The sequence below is a fragment of the Squalius cephalus genome, assembly GCF_949319135.1.
Source record: "Squalius cephalus genome assembly, chromosome: 9".
Taxonomy (NCBI): Eukaryota; Metazoa; Chordata; class Actinopteri; order Cypriniformes; family Leuciscidae; genus Squalius; species Squalius cephalus.
Window position 1 is genome coordinate 11266735 of NC_137130.1, and position 24424 is coordinate 11291158.

General features: G+C 34.6%; 2 protein-coding genes across 6 annotated transcripts; one reads left to right on the forward strand and one right to left on the reverse strand.

Moving 5' to 3' along the window:
- Positions 1-4: 4 nt before the first annotated feature.
- hspbap1 (hspb associated protein 1) lies at positions 5-10484 on the forward strand. Of its 4 annotated transcripts, none has more exons than XM_079880368.1 (8): positions 5-158; positions 455-636; positions 1964-2148; positions 3099-3235; positions 5711-5882; positions 8362-8445; positions 9468-9578; positions 9957-10484. In XM_079880368.1, exons 1-8 carry the CDS (start codon positions 46-48, stop codon positions 10434-10436), a joined length of 1464 nt encoding a protein of 487 aa, XP_079736494.1. In that variant the 5' UTR covers positions 5-45; the 3' UTR covers positions 10437-10484. The 4 variants fall into 4 exon arrangements, with proteins under 4 accessions (XP_079736494.1, XP_079736497.1, XP_079736496.1 ...); XM_079880371.1 differs by having other exon boundaries at positions 118-147; XM_079880370.1 differs by having other exon boundaries at positions 150-193.
- Positions 10403-22871, reverse strand: slc15a2 (solute carrier family 15 member 2). Of its 2 annotated transcripts, XR_013822186.1 has the most exons (24): positions 22716-22871; positions 22113-22153; positions 21759-21846; positions 21532-21673; positions 21109-21201; positions 20874-20973; positions 20488-20578; positions 20281-20358; positions 19761-19843; positions 19570-19653; positions 19372-19461; positions 19005-19049; positions 18433-18468; positions 17804-17892; positions 17538-17619; positions 17309-17434; positions 13935-14105; positions 13797-13843; positions 13509-13616; positions 13067-13163; positions 12378-12521; positions 12201-12305; positions 10701-12123; positions 10403-10653 (listed from the first exon to the last, which is right to left on the reverse strand). XR_013822186.1 is itself a non-coding variant. In XM_079880365.1 (23 exons), exons 1-23 carry the CDS (start codon positions 22729-22731, stop codon positions 11917-11919), a joined length of 2163 nt encoding a protein of 720 aa, XP_079736491.1. In that variant the 5' UTR covers positions 22732-22835; the 3' UTR covers positions 10403-11916. The 2 variants fall into 2 exon arrangements, 1 of the variants encoding a protein (XP_079736491.1); XM_079880365.1 differs by having other exon boundaries at positions 10403-12123; positions 22716-22835.
- Positions 22872-24424: the final 1553 nt, after the last annotated feature.

The following is a 24424-nucleotide window of genomic DNA, read 5'->3' on the forward strand; positions in this document are numbered from 1 at the left end:
GAGGCGGAATTGACGTAAGTGTGAAACTGAACGTCTTTGTTCTCCATGTTGGATCATATATTTCATCAACTTAAAGGGACCTCAGCTCTTCTATGGAGCCAACATGGCCGTTGTTTCGTGCTCCATGCGTTGTGTGAAAAAACAGTAGTACGTCTCACGTGAGTTTTGTTTACTAGCTGGAAAATGGATTTTAGTTGAGTTTGCATGTGTGTAGATGCAAAAATGTAACTTTTAAACAGATGCTGCACACGCAGGGAACTATGTGTTTTTACATTTTAATATGAACATGTCAGTTCTATTGATTTGACTTTGATTATGGATTTGACTTTGTGATTCTCTTTATCACAATCAATCACTGTGATATATGTTCATTTATCTGAAATATTACTGAATATGTGTTGTATAAGACAGAATCTATTTATCTTAATCATCCTCATCTTATGCTTTTCTGTAGAATGGCTTCGAAACCTTTCACCCCAGAAGAGGCAAGGAGGATTGTCCAGTTTCTACAGAAACCAGCTGTGTTCCTGAACATGACCAAAGACTGGCCAGCATTACACTGGACTGTGGAGCACCTGTCAACTTGCCTTACAGAGAGGGTACGATTCCGTATTGGAAAAAGGAATGAGGATATGGGTAAGCCATAAACATTAAACAGCAAGCTAATTAGAGTAAAATAACTGAATTTGTCCCCAACATATTTTTTAAACATAATCAGGACATTCATTTTTCTAAATTTAGATGACGGGTAGGTATTTTAGAAGAGGATTGGACTTAAATCCATGAAGGTAGATTTCCAGGAGTAGAAATAGGTATCCCAAGCAACACTATAATGTTGTTTAGTTACTTGCTAAGAGACAACACCCATGTAGTATCCTACAATTTCTCAAGAGTATTCCTCCCCTTTGTTTTTACAATCTTTGGTGAAGTAGACAACTGTCTTGAGAAATCACACTATATATGTTCGCAGTGTGAGTACTTTCTGAAGGTGGTGTAAATGGCACAATAATTTAGTTTTTAAAAAATACTTTATAGACAGTCTTGTTCACTACAATGTCAACATAAAACACATTTGTTTCTGTAAGACGATGCCGTCTATCCTAAGGTGCAGTTTGACAGACTTTATTTGAAGAAAAGTTTATTTCGAGGTTAATTTGTGGATTTGAAAAATGGTAATAGTGTGCCTGCAGAAACTTTTGGTAACAATGGGAACTTTGCCATTACAGGTGTAAATGCCTTTGGCACTTCTGGCAAACCAATGGTAGCAATCCATGGACAATCCATGAAGGCTGTTTTAGCTTTTTAATGAAGGGAAATGCAGGTGAAAAGCAGAGACAGGATTGTGACAACACTATAGCTCTAAAACTATTTGGTTACACTTTACAATAAGGTTCATTAGTTAACATTAGTTACCTACCTTAGTTAACATGAACTAAGAATGAACAATACTTCTGCAGCGTTTATTAATCTTAGTTAATGTTAATTTTAACATTTACTAATACATTATTAAAATCAAAGGTTGTTTGTGTAAACATTAGTTAATGCACTGTGAACTAACACGAACAAACAATGAATAGCTATATTTTTATTAACTAATACAGTAACAAATGTATTGCTCATTGTTATTTCATGTTAGTACATTAACTAATGTTAACTAATTAAACTTATTATAAAGAGTTACCAACTATTTTAAGCAACAATTTTCAGTGATAGTTTTACTTGCAGTTTTTATGACTTCAATTCAAACAAACTGATATCATGCTATTATATGAAAAGTAAACCATATCAATATATGTTGCCTCTTACCAAATACAGTTCATTTGCCTAAAATAATTTTACATTATCAAAGGCTTTTCCAGTTCATGCATTTTGAATAAACCCGCTTTAGAAAATCTCCGTGGAGAGACTCTCTTTCTCTGATAGTCTATCCATTAATTACTTTGTTTCACTTTGTTTGCACCAGCTCCTCTTTTTGAAACGGAGTGCTCCTTCATTGAAGCAACTGTTAAAGAGTTTCTGTCCTGGTCTACCAATGAGAGTGAATCACTTGTTGGGCCATTTTCTGACTATCACTGCAAGGAATTCTGGGCTTATGCTGATTACAAGTACATTACCCAGCTTTTTCAGGACAAACCTGCCGTCTTTCAGGTAAACCTTGTGAATTCCCTTTCCATTGCTTTACAATCAGATTGTATTCATATTTTTCAAACATTTAATACTACATTATTACAAGTGTTATTATTACAATAATAAATATATTGTATTATGTATTCTTATAATTGATTAAACTATACATTTTATAGTGTTGCTAAAGTGAGCTCCATTTGAATAAAACACTACTCTTTTAATTTCCTCTCACCATCATGCTCTCAGACCTTATCAAGCACCATTTTAACCCATTTGCCTTTTTTCCGCATGCCAGTTATGCTTGAGAGCGACAAATTTTTCATGAAGTGGCGCTCTACAGCACACAGGGCACGTCAATGACATCAGCTTTGATCAATAAACACAGTCGAATATTCATTTGTATCTATTGCCTTGTCTCCCGAGGATGCTTACCTTTATTTTATGAGCTCTCGGAAACTCTTTATTAGCCTAGAGTTATTACAACATCTCATGAAAATTTATCACAATAATAACAGATATGAAGAGCAATTAATCAGTACTTGCTGTTTGTTTTATCATTTCAGTAAAACATATTCAATGGCACATCATTGTCATTCTGTAGACATTTTATGATATTTTGTGCCAATTTATTTTGTTTTGTTTTCCCCAGCCAAGGGAACAGTAACCTAATGTTTGTTTCTAGCTTTCAGTTTTTGTAAATCATAATAAATGCTTATGAGGTGCCAATATTCTCCCTGCCAGCTAGGGCACTGGGAGCAGACATGGGCCTCTCTTAAATGATGAATAGGGTAATTTAAACATTGCTGAGGGCTTGATTACATACCATCTCATTTACAGTCCTCTGGACATGGTGATGGTTCCATTATCTCCCTTCAAGGGCAGCATCTCTGAGTGTTTCTTGTTTGTTATATTGAAATAATTGACATCAAGTTGTTTTTTGCTCTTTGTAAAAACAAACATTATAACTGCAGGATGTGATGTGGTCTGACTTTGGCTTTGCTGGCCGAGATGGACGAGACAGCACACTTTGGATTGGCACACAGGGTGCTAACACTCCATGTCACCTTGACTCATATGGTTGCAATCTTGTGTTCCAGATCCAAGGCAGGTAAGAACCAGGGTCAGACAATTTTGTTTTTCATTTTTCATTTTTCATTTTTCATTTTTCATTTTTCATTTCATTTATTCATTCTTATATAGCACAGTTTAATGCAACACGGGTTGCCCAAAGTGCTTTACAATAAAGAACAACAATCAATACATGGAGATAAAAAATACATAGAACCACATAAAGCAGAAACAGGCGTACTCGAAATTTATATTTTTGTTTATATTTTTGTCCTGCTGACACTGACTCATAGAAGATGCTGATTCTCTGATCTCAAGGATCTGGGGGGAGTATATGTTGACAACATGTTGGACATGTACAAAGTTGCCTGATTGTGAAGAGCCTTAAAAACAAGTAGGAGAATCTTATTCATAATTCTATACCATACAGGCAGCCATTTCAATGAGATTAAAAGCGGCGTAACAGAGTAATATTTTTTGTCAGACTTGATCATCCTAACCGCTGCATTTTGGACTTTCTGTAAGCGGGCTAGTGATCTAGCATCAATACCATAAAAAAGAGAGTTGCAATAGTCCATTCGTGTGAAGACCAAAGCTTGTAATTGCTTTCTCAAGATCTGGATCTGATAAAAAAAGGTTTAGACTTAGCTAAAAGCCATAAATTAAAAAACAAACAAAAAACTGGTTCTCACAACTAGTTTATTTGCCTATCCATTTTTAAGTTACTTTCTAATACAAAACCCAAATTTTTGACACTAGATTTCATAAAACCAGCCAAGGAGGTTGATTTCAAAGATTGACTCACAACATCACTGACATTACCAGGTTTTGTGGCAAAAATGCCTCCAAAAGTGACAAACAAGCCCACTAAGATTATTACATTTCAGTCAGTGTTATTTTAGTATTAATGAATATTTTGAATTAGCTTTTTTTCTATATTGTCAGTTTTCATGTTCACTTATGTGCTTTTGTCATTTTTATTTTTTATATTTCTATTTAGCTTTATTTTTGTATTTCAGTTTTAGTCATTTTAGTACTTCATCTTAAACTTATTTTATTTCAGTTAATTGATAAGGCAGCATTTCAAAATGTATGTTCAATAAATGTATTTTATTTTATTTCGGTTTTACTTCAATTAACAAATATAATTTTTAATAGCAAAGACATCCAGTCCATGTTGTTTAAAAGCCAGACAGAGCATGTTAGATTTAAACCTTTTTTTGCTATTTACTGTCACAGAGACAGGCGTAGTTTCTCATGACGCCTGTTTTTAGCAATGTAGTAGGTAGTAAGTATTTGACATATGTTAGAAACAATATGCCATCTTAAATGCACCTGAAAATCAATTATAGGGCGTGAATGTCACCATTTAATAGAAAAGAACCCATAACACTACTATGTTGATATTGTATTTTTCTGCTCTTGTATAACCCCTTCTGATTTTATGGTTTGATGTGAGATGAAACTAGTTTTTGATGACCAGCTGTCGATAGACCCCTGAGCAAGATGCTGTAAGCCTCAAGCAAAACTGCCAATTTGGCTTATTCTATGAACATGGTTTAAAGGAACACCAAGTGATTTCTACAAATATTGACAAGAGCTGTATCTCATCTTATGTTAGGGTTCCTGATCCAAACCTGAGCTGTTGAAAGAAAGCCATTTTTCTTCTGCATTCGAAAGAGCGAGTCACAAACGGAAAGTGTAGTGATGTGAACAGCTATTGAGATATGTTATTTGCTCCATCGAGAGAAGCGAACCTGACAACAAAGAACCTCTTCCTCCATCTTATCTCTTTGTGAAGCTTGTCTTGTCTCTGTAATTGCTTATTGAGACTCCTCGTGTCAAGATGGCCTGCCACAGAAATCACAGTATTGTATAATACCTCTTGCAAGTAGACCCATATCACTTTGAGAAAACTATCTAATCCGTAAGCATTCCCATTCATCTCAATGGTAGTTGCTCGGCTGGCGCCTTCAGTAGCTATGCAACCTGCATGCTGAAAATATTTCCTCTAGAAACTGACGTCCTGACACAGCTGAAAGCTAACCATTAGAATTCCCATTCATCTCAATCGCAGTTGTTTGATTAGCGCTGCCGTGACATACAGGGAAAATATAATCTATGGCAAAAAAACATTGCCTGTTGTGAAACTTTCTATATTGCAATGAAATATGGTCACTTTTAATTAGGATCAGATTCTCACTATTAACCAACTATTAACTATGACTTTTGCCTCAATAAACTCATAATTACTGCTTATTAATTGTTAGTAATGTAGTTGTTAAGTTTAGGTTTTGGGTAGGACTAAGGGATGTAGAATATGGTCATGCAGAATAAGGCATTAATATGTGCTTTATAAGTACTAATAAACAGCCAATATCCTAGCAATATGCATGCTAATAAGCATCTCGTTAATGGTGAGAATTTGAGTGAAAGTGTTACCTGAAATATTTGTGATTGATATGTTATTTAGGCAAATCTCAGTGGTATCACAATAAAGTCATTCTTTCACCAGGAAACGATGGCATCTCTTCCCTCCCGATGACACACCCTGCCTCTACCCAACACGTATCCCATATGAGGAGTCCAGCGTGTTCAGCCAGGTCAGCGTGGTCCATCCAGACCTGAAAAAGTTCCCAGCATTCAAAAGAGCTCGAGTCCATACTGTTACTCTGGAGCCTGGTCAGGTAGGCCTGTATGATTTTTTTTTTCATAAATTTTCCTGTCAAAAATTTTGTCACAGCTACTAATTCTTTATTTTTACTAGCCACATTTTTGAATAGTACAAAATAGCACAAATGTGAAGTGAAATGAAAATTAAAAGCTAATTAAAAATATTAATAAACATTTTAATGTTATAAAAATTATATTAAAATTACACTGGGATTACCTTTTACTTTTACATGGCGACGTAAAAGGTGCACAATCTTTATCTTTATCTTACAACTCTTGTGTATACAGCTTGTATAGTCATAAGAGACACAATTATATTATTGTACTGTCACAGTACAGTATTTTTATCTACATTCACTGTGTGTCCACTTTAAAAAAATAAAAATCCATTTCAATCTGTTTTAAGACCACTAATTTTGCCACATTTTAGAAAAGTATAAAAAAACACAAATGTGAAAAATATGTGGACTATAACACTATTAAAGACGTTCCGGACATTTGTGTGCTGCCTTTCCTTTACCATTCATCCATTAAAAAATTCTGATATTTTTAATATTATATTATTAAATTATTTCATTAAAATGATTTAATTATTTTAATTTATCACAAATTACATTGCCTACAAAGCTAATTTCAAATGTGTTGTCATAAGTTGTTTGCAAGCGAAAGAGGGCTTGTTTGAATCACAGATATCACATAGGAAATCTAGTGTACAGTTGTGCAATTAAGTCAAGATTTGTCCATAAATTACCATCAAGTGATGTCATGGATGGCACGTTTCCAAAACATTCAATATAACATTCCTTGAGTGTCTTTTTGGATCCTGTATTACAACAGTTGGTCTCCTATGTGTGCATTTTAGCGACGCGTAGATGAATCAGACAGCAGCAGAATAAAGCTGTGTGCATGTTTTGTAGCACATCCCCCTCCTTCAGATTCCAGCAGGGATTGTGAAACCTCTCTGATCAAGCTCTTTGAGAGGCGAGACGGTGGCAAGGCAATTAGCGGCGGTCCAACACTGCGAGCGTACTCTCCGGGAGCACTCACACTTTTCACAGCATACTAATGAAGACGGGAGACACAAACTTCCATTCTGTGAGACAGCTAACGCTGCTCCACTACCTCTCACTGCAAACACATGGGAAAAAATCACAGAAGGTACTTACAATGTACCTCGAGTTCTGGAATGTTAGAGGTGAAAAACATTTTAAATGAACTGAACTCAAACTGAAATAAGTTGAAGTTCTACTATTATTAAAACTAAAACTGAAATAAAAATATTTTTTTATAATGATAAAAAAAAAAAAGACAAAAGCACATAAAATTACTAAAACTTTACTATAGTCTGTAAATAATACTAAAGAAACACTGTTGGAATTTTCTTTTTTGAACAAAGTACCACATTAACTGTGTGGCCAGTGCCACTTTAAATTATGTTTTTATGTCAGTCTGTTTCATGAACATGTTTATGTTTTCTTTTTCATGGATCTGTTTTTAGCAGAATGTTTGTTTATTCCTTTGTTGTTATGATAGAGAGTTTGCTTAGATTAAAAAGCACTGTATGTGAGAATATTGCTATAAATATTGCTAGGATATGGATTTTTTATGACCCAAATGATGTGATGTTATATAGAGCACAGCTGCCACCTTGTGGTAAATAGTATTTCAATATGCACTTTATATCTGTACATGCAGTATAGAGTTTGGTCCAAAAAAAAAATATATATTTTTTTTATATATATATATGCATATGTATGTATGTATAGAGCACATATATATATGGTTTAAAGCACCTTTCAGGCTACACGGTAACTCCAAAGTGATGTAAGTTACACATAATATAAACAAAAAAGAATAAATACAATAAAAAAAGACAACAGAACAACAACCAATAAAACACCCTTTAATATAATGTATTAAAATGCAAGAGAGAACAGTTGTGACTTTAGACGGTACTTAAAGATATTTAAAGTTGGCAAAGACCTAACCACAAAGCAGTCTGTATTCTTGTTCCATAATCTTGGACCAGCAAAAGCGTAATTAATTACAAGGATAACCATAACCATGCACTATTTCTAGGTCAAATTTGTGACAATGAGCATTGTGAAGATGCTTCTTCATGCGGAAGAACATGATCATCAGATTTTACACAAATTTTTGGAGTTAATGCCGCTTGACTGCTGTTGTCATTAAAGCAAAAGAGGAACAAACAAAATACTAAGATCATCTGAAATTCATCTTAATAATTCAACCTTTCACTCAAATTTTTTATTTTATGATTTTTTCATAATTCATGATTTTTCTGATTTTTTTAAATAATATATGCACTATATAATATATAATATAACAATTATATTATTAAAAATACAAAATACAATCATTTTAATTAGTGGTCTCAGATTTTTGCACCCTATTGTTTGTTCATTGAATTCAGGTCATTGTTATGAATATCTTCTATCAGAGTAATGACTGACTGCTGTTGTCTTTCATCAGGTTCTGTTTGTCCCCAGACACTGGTGGCACTATGTGGAGTCTGTGGATCCGCTGACTGTCAGTGTGAACTCCTGGATTGAGATAGTAAGACACTTTTGCCTTTATGACTCTGCTGATTTATTTCTGTTGTTTTCTGTAAGCTTGATAGTTTCAGTGTTAAAATTTAGAAATAACATTCTGTTATCAGCGAGTGATGAGTGTATCAAAGTAATGTCCATATGGCAGTAACAGCTATACTATAGTACATTAGTTAACTTCATGTATTCAGTTAAGACGCAGCAAACATGTTAGACTGCAATTACATCTACAATATAAGGTTAATATTACAATATCAGGATAATATTACAATACAAGGATATTATATGTTGATCCAGAGTTGTCATCGCCTGAAATCATTGCAAAGCTGGATCCAAACTATGGATACAAAATATGATTGCGTATTTGGTACGATTTCATCAGATATAATTGAAGTGCAAGTTTATGCTTTTACTTCCAGAGTTTAGGAGTCAAATGTGTAAAAGCTCTACCTCCTTTAGTAGACTTTGATATCATTGCTTGCTACTATCAAAAGTACAGAGCTTTGTGACCTTAAAGAGTGTGATAGAAGACCGTTTAGGGCTTTATAGGTAAGCATATTTTATAATTGATATGGAAGTAAATATGATCATATTTCCTTGACATGGTTAGAACTCTTAGCAGCTGAATGTTGGACTAACTGAAGCTTATTTTATGAGGATGTAGGAAAACCAAGCACCTATTAGTGCATTACAATAATGAAGACAGTAGGTAACATGTTTCTAAGGTGGAAGATCACTGTTTTTGTAACATGGGAAATATGATTTTCAAAAGACAGGCTGCTGTCTAAACACCAAGGTCTTAAATTGTAGAGGATGAGCGCTAGCTATCCACTTTGCCATTTACTGTATATGCTCCCATAATGCATAGCAAGCCCTACTACTCAAACTATCTAGATTCTAGATGATTACAATTGTATACAAATTGTATTACTCAAGTTGACTCTTTTTCATGTGTGCTTCAATCAGGTTCTTAGGAAAAAGTTGCTTATCTAAGCGTATGATGTGGTTTCTTTTTTTTTTCTGCTGTAGGACATGGACGATGAGGCCAGAGTAGGAGAAGCTCTCACTAAGACCATTGTGTGTGCCCTGAAAAGCGCCCCCAGCTTAGACAACGACGACCACTGGCTCAATCCCACTGAGGTATTCAGAACATATGGAACAGTGCTTAAGAGAAGAGATTTATTGAAGAACTGGCCTGAAATCTCAATAAAGCAGTGAAAGTTCAGCAAATCTTTTTTTTTTTTTTTTTTTTTTTTAAGAAAAACATTCTGAAGGGATGCATTAAAAGTGACACTTATGGGAATATTTATGTCATGAATAATGCGGTCATATTTACACATGCAATTTCAAACCCATGTGGTGTTATCTTTAAAAGGAGACATTTTGAGCATCTCTGCAAGGCAGAATGACAGTGAACTCCAAGTCTTCTGAAGCCATATGATAGCTTTGTGTGAAACAGGTTGATTATGGGTTTGGATTGCTTAACTGCTCCGTATGTTATCTTTTTGTGTGTCTTAGGACAGAGTTTCCTCTCATGATGAAAACATGCAGTATTTGAACCTAGCAGTAAAGGCCTGTATGGACAAGAGGACTGACGACACTGAAGGCTGGTCCTTGCTTGGAGACCAACCTAGAGCAGAGGCGGGAAAACGTGATTCCAGTGGACTGTTAAAGACTCCAGCATCCACTTTTGTTCTTCCCTTCGGACCTCATCTCATTCCTGTTATTTTGGCTCAGAAACCTAAATGCAACTGCCCAAAGGACACATCATCTTTCAAGTACAATGACCCCTCACAGCCAGAACAGAGAAGTGACAATGAATTTTGTCAGAGATCTGGTCAGCATGAGCATCAAGAAGTAGAAAGCCCAGGATCCTCACAAGGAGCTGCTGGTATGCGCCTATCCACCAATGACATGCTAGAGTTCCTGGTACACCCTGATGTCATCGCTCAAGTTACAAGGCTAATCATGTGCCGACAAAGAGAACTTCGGTCTTAATTTATACCGGATGAACAGTACTTTTATAAATAAAAGTTCCCATGCTGATTTTTTTATTTTTTATTACATGAGTCTTTCTGAACAAACAATCACATCAATTGTCAACAATATTTAATACTCAATGTTTTCCAGACCCAAAATAATGAATTATGTAAAATATAAAGTGGGATTAGATGTTCACATTTTGCATGTGTTACACATATTTAAGCATATGTAACTGATGTGACTAATGTTGTACAGGAGTTAATCAAAAACATTATGTACCCGAATGGACATGACAACAGAGGGCCTATTTGGATAGGGCAAAATCAAATGTATATTTTTCGCACACGACCATTGTAAAAAGTACAAGGAAAATTACAGTTTTCCAGCCAACTTGGGGTATGTCTGTAATTGCGGTACATAATTTTTCATAACACATCGTTTGTTTTAATTTGACCTGCATCAAATAGTTAATAGCCAAATTTCTTCTTGTGTTCTCTACATAATTATTTCCAATTTACTACTACTAATTACTACCAATTTTCAGGGTAAAATAACAGTTAGTGGATCAAATGCTAAAATCTGTTCTGTTGTAATTATATGCATAATAATTATTTCACATATATGTTTTGTTCATCCTTTCCAATCCCTTCCAAATTAGTACATGAAATCACAGGCATACTATGTTAAACTGTCGTTTAGATTAGAAAACTAATCCCATCTTAATACTGCAAGACAGACAAACATCATGTAAAAAAATGTGAGCTTTAAAATGTGCAAATAGCATGGTTGGACTAATAGTTTTAGGCATTGAAATTACTGAAGTTTATACACTACTGTTTGGGGTCAGTAAGATTTAGTTTTTTAAAAGAAATTAATACTTTTATTCAGCACAGTCTCTTTAAATTGATCAAAAAATGACTGTACAGGCTTTTACAATTATTGCAACAAAAAAAAGTGACTGACATGTGTGTGTTAAAACACATTAAATGTGTACATTGATAATTAGAAATGTTTCTTGAGCACCCAATCATATTAGAATGATTTCTGAAGGATCATGTGACTGGAGTAATGGCTGCTAAAACTTTAGCTTTGCCATCACAGAAATAAATTACATTTTAAAATATATTTAAAAAGAAAATAGTTATTTTTAATTGTAATAATATTTCCCAATTTCACATTTTTTTTAATCAAACAAATGCAGCCTTTGTGATATCTTACCGACCCCAAATCTTTGAATGGTTGTATATGTAAAGTCCATCACATTCTTAGCGATTACGTTTTATAACTGCTCAAAAACAGATTACTTTTTGTAAGGTACCATATAATGTAAAAGCATAAAAATTCCTTCAGCACAGTAAATTTCTCTTAAATCAGCTGGAATATAATCCCTGATCAGTAGAGGTCAGCATAATGCCACAAAGGCCAAAATAACAACAGAATTTAGTTTAATCACAATTAATGGATTTGAATAGTTCATAATGAAACAGTCATTTTGCTACATCTTGGTTTGCTTTGGCATGTCAGCCATGGAAACCGCCTCGTTTTTCATACCATTTAAACTTTTCACTTTCTCATCGTCTGTATCCTCTCTGAAAAGCTTGTCCAACTGATCTGGATCCACATAGGTGTAGAAATAGGCCATGATGGAAAAGATGATGCTGACAGCCACCAAAAGGCCAGCAAAAAGGAGGAACTCCACCCACTATAAGAAAGTGCAGTTCAGTGCAGAATATGTGCAACAAAACCATACAGGCATTCATAATTCAGCCCACTGCTTACCTGTTCCATCCCGGCCCCCTCTGCCACAATCAGCACTATGACATTTCCAAATGCCACAGTCATAAGCCATCCAGCCTGGAGAACAGACTTCATGTTTGCCGGTGCCTACGCACAAAAGCATAAGAATGAGAAATGTATACACTCAAGCTAAAAGTGCAAGGCATTTGATAGACTTACCTGTGAGTACGAGAACTCCAAACCAGTGATAGAGAACATAACTTCTCCAGCGGTGAGGAAGACATATTGTGGAATCTGCCAGGCGATGTGAATGTTGTTGGCTTGGATATCCTCCATCTTTGTGAGTGTTAGATCATTGCTTTTCTGTAGAAATGAACTATATCTGTGTCAAGATATTGATCCATAAAAGCATTTTTTGCTTCTTGTTTGAAATATTGTAAAGGTGCAGTATGTAATATTGACAGCTAGTGGTTGAAATGCGTACTGTAGTCCATTTAAATTTTAAATATTGGAGAAAGTTGTTATAAAACAGTGATATTGTAAAATATTATTATATCATTTTAAAAAACTGTTTTAATGTATTTTTTCTTTTTAAGTATTCTGTAATGACAAATTTATGACGGACGCTTTACTTTCCCATGAGGCCACGGGAGAGGATTTGTGAATGGCAATGAAGTGAAGTAACTGACGCTGGTAGGTCACATGATAATGACAACATGGCGAATGTAGTACGTCCAGAATACATTCATACTACCCACACTCATACTATATAGAACGTGCTTTTTTAGCAGCCGTCCAGTAAATCTTCAGCCAAGTTCTCATTGAGTTGAGTAAACAACATCTTAAAATTTGCAATAAAGTATAAGTAGCAGAAAAACATTAACTAGAAACTGAACTCTATCACCCACCTGTGTGAGTATGACAGTGTAGAAGGCACCAAAATCAAGAAGTCCCAGATCGATTTCATATTTACTGGAGCCTGCTAAACAAACAACTCTATTGTATCTGAAAGAAGAGTAAATGCAGATGTGAAAAACTGATCAGTTGGAGGGGTTGCTTGAAACTATATATGAAGAGTTCAGATGCAAAAGCCTCTAAGTGCCATCTGAAATTTTCTTCTTGAATGATCATTTTTATCAAGCTCGTATATTTAAGTTCAGTAGTTTCACTTAAATGACAATTAATAGGTCATTTTCATTGCTATATAAGTGAAATTACTGAACTTAAATATACAAGCTTGATAAAAATGATCATTCAAGAAGAAAATTTCCGATGGCACTTAGAGGCTTTTGCATCTGAACTCTTCATATGGACAATGAAACAGATGTACTGTAGGATTAAAATACTCACTCTCCCCTTGGTACACTTATATTGTGAGAAATCCCATAATTAGCGGATGCATAAAATTCTTCCTCTCCAACAGTTATGTTGATATTCTCAGTGTGGGTATTGATGAACCTGCAATAGACAAATAGTCTATGACAAAAGAGTACTGAAAACGATTTCAGGCAATCCCAGTTGCTTTGTCAAAGGTTAGCTTGAAGTATAGTTCATTGCAGCAAAGCACTAAACTTTAACAAAGCTGTTAAACAGTAACTTGAAACAATATAAAACAATGTTCTGCAAGTATTAATTTACCTTATATATGCAGCCCCGGTTTCAGATTTGGTGATGTAATCTTCCACCTGTATTTGTTTTAATAATGATAAATGTCAAATTATGTATAGTAATGTATATGCTGGTAGAATATTTGCTGGTTATTCACTAGTGACTCACCAGTTTGCATACTGAGCCACCAGTCTGTACAGGACTGTGCAGGAAGAGACTGTAGGCGGCCCGTTCTGTGAACGTGAGTCCACACTGGTATTCTGCCCCATTGTGACTGACAATCACTGTATGGAGCTGGGATTCGCCAGTAAGTGGAAGACTTGTGTATCCCGAAGGATCCTGTGTAATAAAAAACAAAAAATCTGTTGTTTACTGACTAAACCTAATCAAATAAAGCAATAACAGGAGTTATAGTACGAGTTGCAGTGAGTTACAGCACTTTTAGAATGGGTCATAGACATGTTGTGAAGCTGAGAGCCTAAAGCTCCTTAAACTGGTAAAATCACATGCATGGCCTCAGATGGCTTATTGCATTAAGAGAATAGTTCGCTTAAAAATGAAAATTCTGTCATCATTTACTCACCCTCACGCTGTTTCAAACCTGTATGGATTTCTTTCTTCTGCTGAACACAAATTAAGATATTTTGAAGAATGTCGGTAACCAAACAGTTGATGTACCCCATTGACTTGCATAGTATTTTTTTGGGGGTCAATGGGGTTCATATGGAAGCTTGTTTCCGCCACTGAATAATAAATAAATAATAATAATGGTGACTTTTTATCTCACAATTCTGAATTTTTTTCTCACAATTGCAAGATATGAAGTCAGAATTGAGAGAAATAAAGTCGCAATTCTGAGAAATAAAGTCGCAATTGCGAGATATAAAGTCACAATTCTGAGAAATAAAGTCGCAATTGCGAGATATAAAGTCAGAATTGCATGATATAAACTATTCTGAGGTAAAAAAATGTTTTAAAAAAAGTGTCTTTTTCCTAGAATTGGACTTTATATCTCACAATTGTGAGTTTATATCTCACAATTCTGAGAAAAGATGTCAGAATTGCGAGATATAAAGTCAGACTTGCGTGATATAAAGTCACAATTGCGAGAAAAAGTCAGAATTCTGACTTTATAACACAATTCTGACTTTATATCTCGCAATTCTGACTTTATAACACGCAATTGCGAATTTATTTCACGCAATTCTGACTTTACAGTGCTATGCATAAGTTTAGACACCCATGCTAAAGTTGACTAAAAAGAGGAATAAAAAATCATCTTTTGGAAATTAAACTTAATGCCTTAATTTAAAAAATTAGGAAAAAATCCAACCTTTAAGGACACCAATTTTCTTTGTGAATGAATAATGTATCGTAAATAAATAAATGTTCTTCCTTAAAATACAGGGTGCATAAGTTTGGACACCCCTATGTTAAATTCCCATAGAGGCAGGCAGATTTTTATTTTTAAAGGCCAGTTACTTCATGGATCCAGGATACTATGCATCCTGATAAAGTTCCCCTGGCCTTTGGAATTAAAATAGCCCCACATCATCACATAGCCTTCACCATACCTAGAGATTGGCATGGTTTTATTTCAGTTAGCCTAATAGCTGGTTTGATTTGCATTGAGAGATGATCTTATGGAAAGTACTCCATGCCAATCTCTAAGTTAAATTAAAATAGCCCCACATCATCACATAGCCTTCACCATACTAGCTATTAGGCTAACTGAAATAAAACCATGCCAATCTCTAGGTATGGTGAAGGCTATGTGATGATGTGGGGCTATTTTAATTCCAAAGGCCAAGGGAACTTTATCAGGATGCATAGTATCCTGGATCCATGAAGTATCTGGCCTTTAAAAATAAAAATCTGCCTGCCTCTATGGGAATTTAACATAGGGGTGTCCAAACTTATGCACCCTGTATTTTAAGGAAGAACATTTATTTATTTACGATACATTATTCATTCACAAAGAAAATTGGTGTCCTTAAAGGTTGGATTTTTCCTAATTTTTTAAATTAAGGCATTAAGTTTAATTTCCAAAAGATGATTTTTTATTCCTCTTTTTAGTCAACTTTAGCATGGGTGTCTAAACTTATGCATAGCACTGTATATCTCGCAATTGTGAGAAATAAAGTCAGAATTGTGAGATGTAAACTCGCAATTGTGAGATAAAAAGTCGCAATTATCTTTTAAAATGTTTTATTTTGTGGCGGAAACAAGCTTCCAAGCTTCCAACTGTCTGGTTACCGACATTCTTCAAAATATCTTCTTTCCTTTCAGCAGAAGATAGAAATTCATACAGGTTTAAAAAAACTTGAAGAATTTTCATTTTTAAGACAGTGGTCCTCTCTTTTAACACAACATGCACAATGGCGCCTCCCCAGCCCCGAATTTGTACTAATTTTCAATCACAATCAGTGCACACACACACAGTTTGTTTCCACATCAATAATAACAGACTCTCGTTTCGTGTGCCTAATTTATGACTCCTGTATGTAACTGTAATCTTATTTACCTTGATTACAATCGTCATCCATCAAAACTTTACGCAATACTGGTTTGCTTTATTCAACCGAGAGATGAAGTTTGCGTATCCTATGCTTATGCAGAAGTTTGGTGTTTTGAGCAGTCGTTCAGTCTGTATTTCACAGCACGAGGAGAAAAGGCTTTGGCCTACATTCGCTTACTGGATCCTTGGACTGAAAACTTTCCAGTTTACAGTTTAAAATGATCTGATTGAAAACAGGGGAGTGGAAATATAACAACGTCTCTTGTCCAAAAACCTGCTTCTTTTCGCTTTTTAAAGTATTATTTCCGCTATTGATTGAAATTATTGAAGTTATGAATCATTCATTTTTTAATGATAAAAAAAAAATGGGGGTAATATCAATATGATATAAGACAGACAGCAAATACCTTAACAGTTGGCAAATAATGTAGCAACTTGAATTAAAAACATCTTCAGTCATGGCTTATCAAATCAGAATTCAGAGTTGGAACTACGTGACATGACATTCACTCATTTAGGCCGTTGGAAATATAAAATAATATTGATGAATACTATACAATTTTTATTTTAAATGTTTTTGAAAAAAAATCTCTTACGCACACCAAGGCTTCATTTATTTCATCAAAAATGCAGTAAAACAGTAATACTGTTAAATATTATTACAATTTAAAATAAGTTTTTTATTTGAATACATTTCAAATGTATTCCTGTGATGGCAAAGCTGAATTTTCAGCATCATTACTCCAGTTTTCAGTGTCACGTGATCTTTCAGAAAACATTCTAATATGCTGATTTGGTGCTCAAGAAACATCTGATTATTGGTAACCATGGAAAATGTTTTAAGATTCTATTTTTTGATTAATAGAAAGGTTAAAAGAACAGTATTTATTTTTTAATAGAAAAGTATTAATTTAACTAAACATTTGAACACTAGTGTATATTAGTAATGAATACAGAAAAGTGTATAAGCGTGTTGATAATGGAAGCAATAAAATGCACTCATGTTTGTCTGCAGTGATATTACCTCATATGGTTTTAGTGGCTCTGAGAAGACAGTGTGTCCTGGAAATTGCACTCTGACATCTGAATCCATAAGATTGAAAACCTGAATGAGGCTTTCTTTGGCAGGAGGGGGCTCCACAACAGTTTTCTGGCCACAGAGAAATGTCACTTTCAGTTAACTTTCAAGCTCTAAATGTTTTTAGCGGAAGATCTTTAAATGCAATATGGTGCATTTTTGGAAATGTACATACAATGACGTAAATTTCTACGACGGTTGCAGCACAGAAGGCAAGTGCCGCAAGGATCATGCCTGTTGCCATCTTCCTTAGTGGACTGAAAATGAACAAGAAAAATTATTTTACTCAGACAGGAAAAGTAAGTGATAAAATGAGTGTCATGTTAACATCTAATGTTTATATCTTAAGGTTATACTATATCGGTTTACCCTGGTTTTTTTTCATGTTCTTTTATATGTATATATATTTTTTACTGACATGTGCATTTACACAGCACTCACGTTAGTTTGATCCGACACATCCCTACCAGCGGGTATATGCCCATGTCAAAGATTGGAATAAACACCAGAATCAGCAAAGCATTCAGCATCTTAACAACACAGAAACACACACCCACTGAATGACACCCATAAGACATTGATTATGAAGGTGATAACAATAAAATTCAGTTACTTAGTTTTTACAACCTGTCATAAACTGACTGGTCAATTTGGTATGACAGCACAAAAGAACAGGAAGAAGTAAATGTTTGTGTGAGGCTTTAGAGGTCGAGGTTTATCTGACTTTTTGTCAAATAAACCCTTATAACCTTTGAACATATATTTATATTATCTAAGATTTAAATTGATGTTCTAACATTTCAATAAATATAATCCATAGTAAATGTAATTTATTTTGTATATAAAAAAACAAAGCTTTATAGGGTCCAAAAGTCTAGACCTAAAATCTGGGTTTGCTTGTGGATTTTAATCTGTAAACAAAGTTTCAAAATTATGAAAAATGTTAAACAAGATAAAGTTAAAATAGAAAATTCACATTCACATTGTACAAGTATATTAAAAATCCAATAATGAAGCATTAGCTTTTGTGTGTGCGTCTATCTGATGACCTTTCTGCCTGTTTGTCTCACCTGCATTTGATCAGGCTTTAGTATAAAGCCTCCACCCTGTAAAACACAAATTAGAAACTCATTATTCTAAATTTTTAGCTAAAAGAAGAAATGTGATCATTTTGTCATCTTTCAGGAGCACATTAGAATACAGACATCTTCAAAACTGATATACATGGACTAAAAGCAAAAATAATTATATTGATAATAATTTCATACAGAAGGACTAGGATACAGTAAAAAAATAATAATTTTAACATAGAAAAAATGATGCACTTCAACTCTGCACCATTTTAATTTCTACGACAAGAACTGTTATAAAGTCTTAGATATTTATAACCTTTGGATTCTATAGTGATGATGGCAAAGCCTGTATATTGTTATCAAAAGAAAAATCAGATCAAGGACATCATGTTATCTTATTTTACTTGCTATATTGCTTAACTGCTTAGAATCACAAAATAATATTATGAAATGATATGTGACAATTGCTTTCACTGTCCTAAGAATCTTGCATTCCCAAATGTATAACTACCCAAGAATAATCTGATTCAAATTAAGTATTAACTCAGGTCACAAAAGAAAAGACTTACAAAATCCATGTTCATTCGAGTGGCTTGGAGAGTCCAGCGTGAACCCTAGCATAGAACAAAGAGAGCCATTCTTAATTAACTTATTCACAACATTATTTATTAATTCTCTGATCCTTAAAGTATCTTCAGAGGTTGTACAGTGCTGTGATCAAGAGTGGCTTTTCCACTGGTTAATGAGATCATTATGTCCAGCAGATATTTTCTGGTATACAAAGAATTCATGATGAATCTGATGAGGAATCAATACATTTTCCTTGTTCCTTATGACAGAATTTTTATTTTGGGTGGACTGTCCCTTTAAGTGAAATACTGTGCTGAGTTGAGTGTTAAAGAATGTAAAGGATATAGACTGAATAAAAGCTTTTACCTGCTGGTCAAAGAGAGCCCAGAACATGGGCAATGGAATGTAGAGTACCAGCACCCTGAACACCATTTTAATTTCCTGAATGAGCCGCTTCTGTAAAAACACCAAAATCATGATTTAACAAATGCATTTCATTGGTAGATGGAGTAACACAAGGATTTCAACTTGCTAGGTTTGGCTTGTATAGCAATTAAAACATACCGGGTACTTCTCCTCTGCCCAATCCAGCCAGTGACTCTTTTTTGGGCCGTTCTTGGAATTCCTCCATCGATTTCGTATAGCAAACTGGCAAAAACAAAAATAAAAGATGGCCGTTAACCTTCCTTTCATGCTCCAGAAACTTCAGAAACGCATTAAAGAAAGCTGTTGAGCTGTTGATAAGATTAACTTACCCCAATACATTTGCAGACACTAACCAAGATATTTCCCTCCGGAGGACTTTTCTTATATAGTCCACTTCCAGAAATAAACACCACTACATGAACAGGTGCAGAATTAATTAGATGCCTAATAAGTGAAATGGCCATAGGAGTGGTGTAGAAGTAGCATGCTCTTCTCCATAGTGCATTAATAATCAAGTATTGGTTCATACTCTACAAGCACTATCTATCTATATGCAAAGACATAAATCATTTTAAAGTGTCTCCAAATACTTTTTTGAGCCACTATATTTCCAGACAAAGGCTGAATCCCTTCTCTTTCCATACGGGATTCATGCTACACTGAATGGGATTCACTAACGTGCTATCATAACATACTGGGATTTTCAAATAAATGACCAGGAGTTTGTTAAATATACATGCCTACTGAGGACAGTTGGTTTCACAAATACAATCAGTTTAGGATTACCAATTATTCCCAAATTCCTTCCATTATTACACCTAAAATTCCCAGAAAACTGAGGACCCTCACCTAAGGCTATGACCATTAAAATCGCGGGAACTCCAAAGGCAAGGGCGTAGCAGTCTCCTCCAAAGCACTGCACATCACCTATTGAGATTGAGTATAATGAAGATCTAAGGTTTCTCTAATTGACATGATAATGGCACTTTATGACTGCAATACATTTTTATTGCTTTAAAAGATGAATTGTAGCCAGAAGCTTATCTTGATTCTGACCTCTTAGTATTGGTGTGACAATGGTGGACAAGACACTCCCAGCATTGATTGACATGTAAAAGATGGAGAAGAACTTTCGCCTCTCATCTGTCTAAATAAAAAAGGGTTAAAAGAAGTTAGATATTGTAAAGACCCAATAGTTGAGTCAGAAGTTCACTCAAACAAAGTTGAGTGTCTTTTAGCCCATGTCAATTAGATTTAAAATCACATGAGTGTACTCCTAAAACTCAGATTTTATTTATTTCTGCTGTACAGCACGTTGGCTCATTCTCTGATTTTACAGTGCTTTATAAATAAATTACTTTTTGAGATATTAAAGAAGCATTAAAATAAATAGAATTTGACAGGTGTAAATGGCTATTAGCTGATATCATTTTGTGACTTACATTCTCCTCATCAAACTGGTCACCACCAAAAGCTGCGACACATGGTTTGATCCCTCCTGTCCCAAAAGCTATAAGGACCAGACCAAGCACTGACAAAGCTCTATAAGGAAAAAACAAAACTTTTTTTTTTTTCACTGCACCTCTAAAAGGGAAATACTTATTTCACTTGAAACATATTTACTGTATGGTCTCACAGTAGAATGGTACACCTTGACTGGCATAAAAAAAAGCTTACATATGAATAGTGCTGTCCCCTACATCAGGAATGGCACCCACAGACTTGACCACATGACCAATCACATAGACTATTGACAGATAGATGATGGTTCTGTGAATAGAATAAAAAATGCCATTTTCAACATCAACTTTCCCCATTATTCATCAATTGAGTATTACAGCGGCGCTATGCAGTTTTGACAGTTTCTTCGCTTTTTGCTCGCGGGTTTCTCTGTAGAGCTCCCCCTACAGCTTCGGAATAGATATTTGACAACACCCCCGGCCCAAAGTTGCAAGGGTGGTTTTTCCACTCACAGGCGGGGAAGTGAGACGGCCACCATTCAACCCGAAAAAAGTCATATAACCATTCCAATAACTGTTCAGTTAAGGTAAATTAAGCTAAAAAAAAACTGCATAGTTCCACTTTAAGAACAAGACTTACTTGAACTTCCCCAACCATGAGTCAGCTATCAAGGCCCCCAGAAGTGGAGTAAAGTAGCACAGGCCAGAGAAAGCATGGTACACAGCTGTAGACAGATCCTTGTCCCAGCCCAGGTAACGCATGAAATAAAGCGTGAGCACCGCTGCATAAATAAGATGCACATTAATTAATACAAAATTAGAAAATACATTAATACAAAATGCAAGATTTTTTTTCAATTGAATTACCTTTCATTCCATAGTAAGAGAATCTTTCACAGAACTCGTTGACCACAATGAAGCCAATGCTAGTAGGGTAGTTAGTCCCACATAATTTCTGTGCATAAGCAAAGTAGCATTTGATTACAAACAGACATGTCACATTTCCACTGACCTCTGTTGTTATATTTAGTAGCATGACTTGCAATCATTAGATACCTGTATTTGCTGTCTGTGGTAAGTTTTATTGAGTCTTTAGCTAATAGCTTTTTTTTATTATTATTTTTAGCTATGAGTCTAGCTAATAGTTCATATTTTACATGTTTTTCATGTGTAATGCAAAAAATAAATAAATAAAATGCTGTAAACAGTGAAATAACTCACCGGTGAGCGCTGTCCTTTTCCATCGTTCTCTGCATCTTTTTCTAGAGCAGAAAAAAAATAAGATAAAAAGAGAATTAGGTGATAAAAGTGTGGAATTTGGACAAGTCTAATATCAACTCAATAATGTTGATCAAAAACAATTAGAAACTATGCTTACAGGTTTTACCCAAGCCAACAGAAAGGCAATATCATGCAGTGTAACTTATATTTGTTTAAGTATCATTAAGTTGAAAAAGCCATAGTCATGCGCATTCCCACTGCATGCACGTAACACAACATTGGTTTTCCCTCAGACACAACGGTTGCATTCAAAATTGCTAAGTAATCGATTATCTTGACTTGCAGTAGTGTATCATATTTTAGCATTAACATTATCAAATAGGCCTAACTTACTTCGCATGACGCAAAGTTTGTTTAAACTCAAAAATTAACCCTTACAACAGTTTTAAAGATGCATAAATGAATCAGTCCACGCCAATGTCCAAAAACACAGGCACGTCTCGCAGAGACGACTCCAAAATTTGACGTACAGAGAACTACCACATCAAAGACATCTATTAAAAGAATTTGAAAACAGTTTAAGCTTAAAAAAGCCCTCGTTACCCTTTATTTTCCCCATGTCTTCAATGAATCCAAGTGTGTATTTAGACACGCAACATCTAGTGGATTCCTGAGCACGCGTCCAAGTCCGTCCCTCCACATAGAGTAAAAACTCATCCGCCTCACGGTGTTGTTAAAGCGGTTTAACCCTCTTGGGTTAATGTTCTACTTCATGATAGAATCGGTAACTCCGAACCGGGCGGGTCGATATGCCACATGAGACCCAACACATGCATCAGATTATGTGGTTTATGGGGGAGCTTCCCACTCCTAAACTGTTAATATATAAACGAACGCTATAGAAGGCAGCTAATGAAAATATTTTACTTCAGTATAATTAAAATCCCGTGTATTTTCTTCTTTTTCCGACTTTTGTGATGGTTGGGCTGTGGTAAATGTGCCTCAATTAGTAAACTTGTGCTCCCTTCAGTGCAGCTCCCACTTCCCCCTGTAACAGGCGGAGGGCAGACAGGAGTTAAGGGACTAGTGAACAACAACAACTTTAGTTTTGAATGGTTCTTCAGTTAAAAATGTTGACAAAATGACAAATAAGAGTCAGTAGGAAGATAATTCTATTAAAGAGAATCATATTCAGATTATAAAGATAAAAAAATGATCAATCTTTTTTTAAAAAGTCTGAGGTCAGTGAGTTTGTTTTTTAAGAAAGCATTCAGCTTATCAAAAGTGACAGTAAAGAATTTACATTGTTACAAAAAATATATTTCAAATAGGCTAAATGCTGTTCTTTTGAACTTTCGATTCATCAAAAAATCCTGAAAAAATGTAGGCCTATCTCTTTTTCCACAGATATATTAAGCAGCACAACTGTTTCCAACATTATTAATAAGAAATCTTTTTTAAGCACCAAATCCTTTTTTTCTGAAGAATCGTGTGCCACTAAAGACTACGATTCTATGATTTTAAAGACTTTTTAAAATATATTTAAACAGTTAATATATGTAATATATATATTTCACAATATTACAGTTTTTACTGCATTTTTGATCAAATAAATGCAACCTTGGTGTGACTTTATAACATCTGACTGGCATCACAAAAATATCAAAATTACGAAAAAAAAAAGTGTCATGTATGTCATTGAGCAATAAAAAAGAAATGCTACATATTTCAAATGCAAACAACATTTTGCAAAATATGTATAAACTTTTTTACAATTGTATCATAAAAGCATTCAGTGAGGATTTTGGGAAGATCTGATTAAAGCCACATAAAGATAACTGTAAAGATATTTGAGAAGCAGGTTGTTCTGAATAAGGTTGTAAAGTTTAAAGGTCCTCTGGTAGAGAGATAGAGAAAGAGGGGAGAGAAGCAATACACAATTGACTTTCAATAAATGTCTTTTGAGCTAAGGAGACCTTTTTTTCCTAAGGTTAGAAATATACCTAAGCACAACTACAGTGACCAACTTCAAATATGTGTGTGCCCTCTGTAGGAAACACACTGTAATTCCCTCCAAAACAAATGTTTCAAATTGTTCTTAGAACATGGGTGGTTGGGCGTTTCTGCAATTGATTAATGATCTACAACAAAATAGAGAGCGTTTGTGGTAACTAAGAGAATGTTTAATTATTTCAATAGTAATTTCTCACAAGAAATGACATCAAAAGTGGAAAATGTTCAAACAGTTGACGAATGATAGCCATTGACTTAGTAGGAAAAAATACAATGGAAGTAAATTGCTACCGTCAACT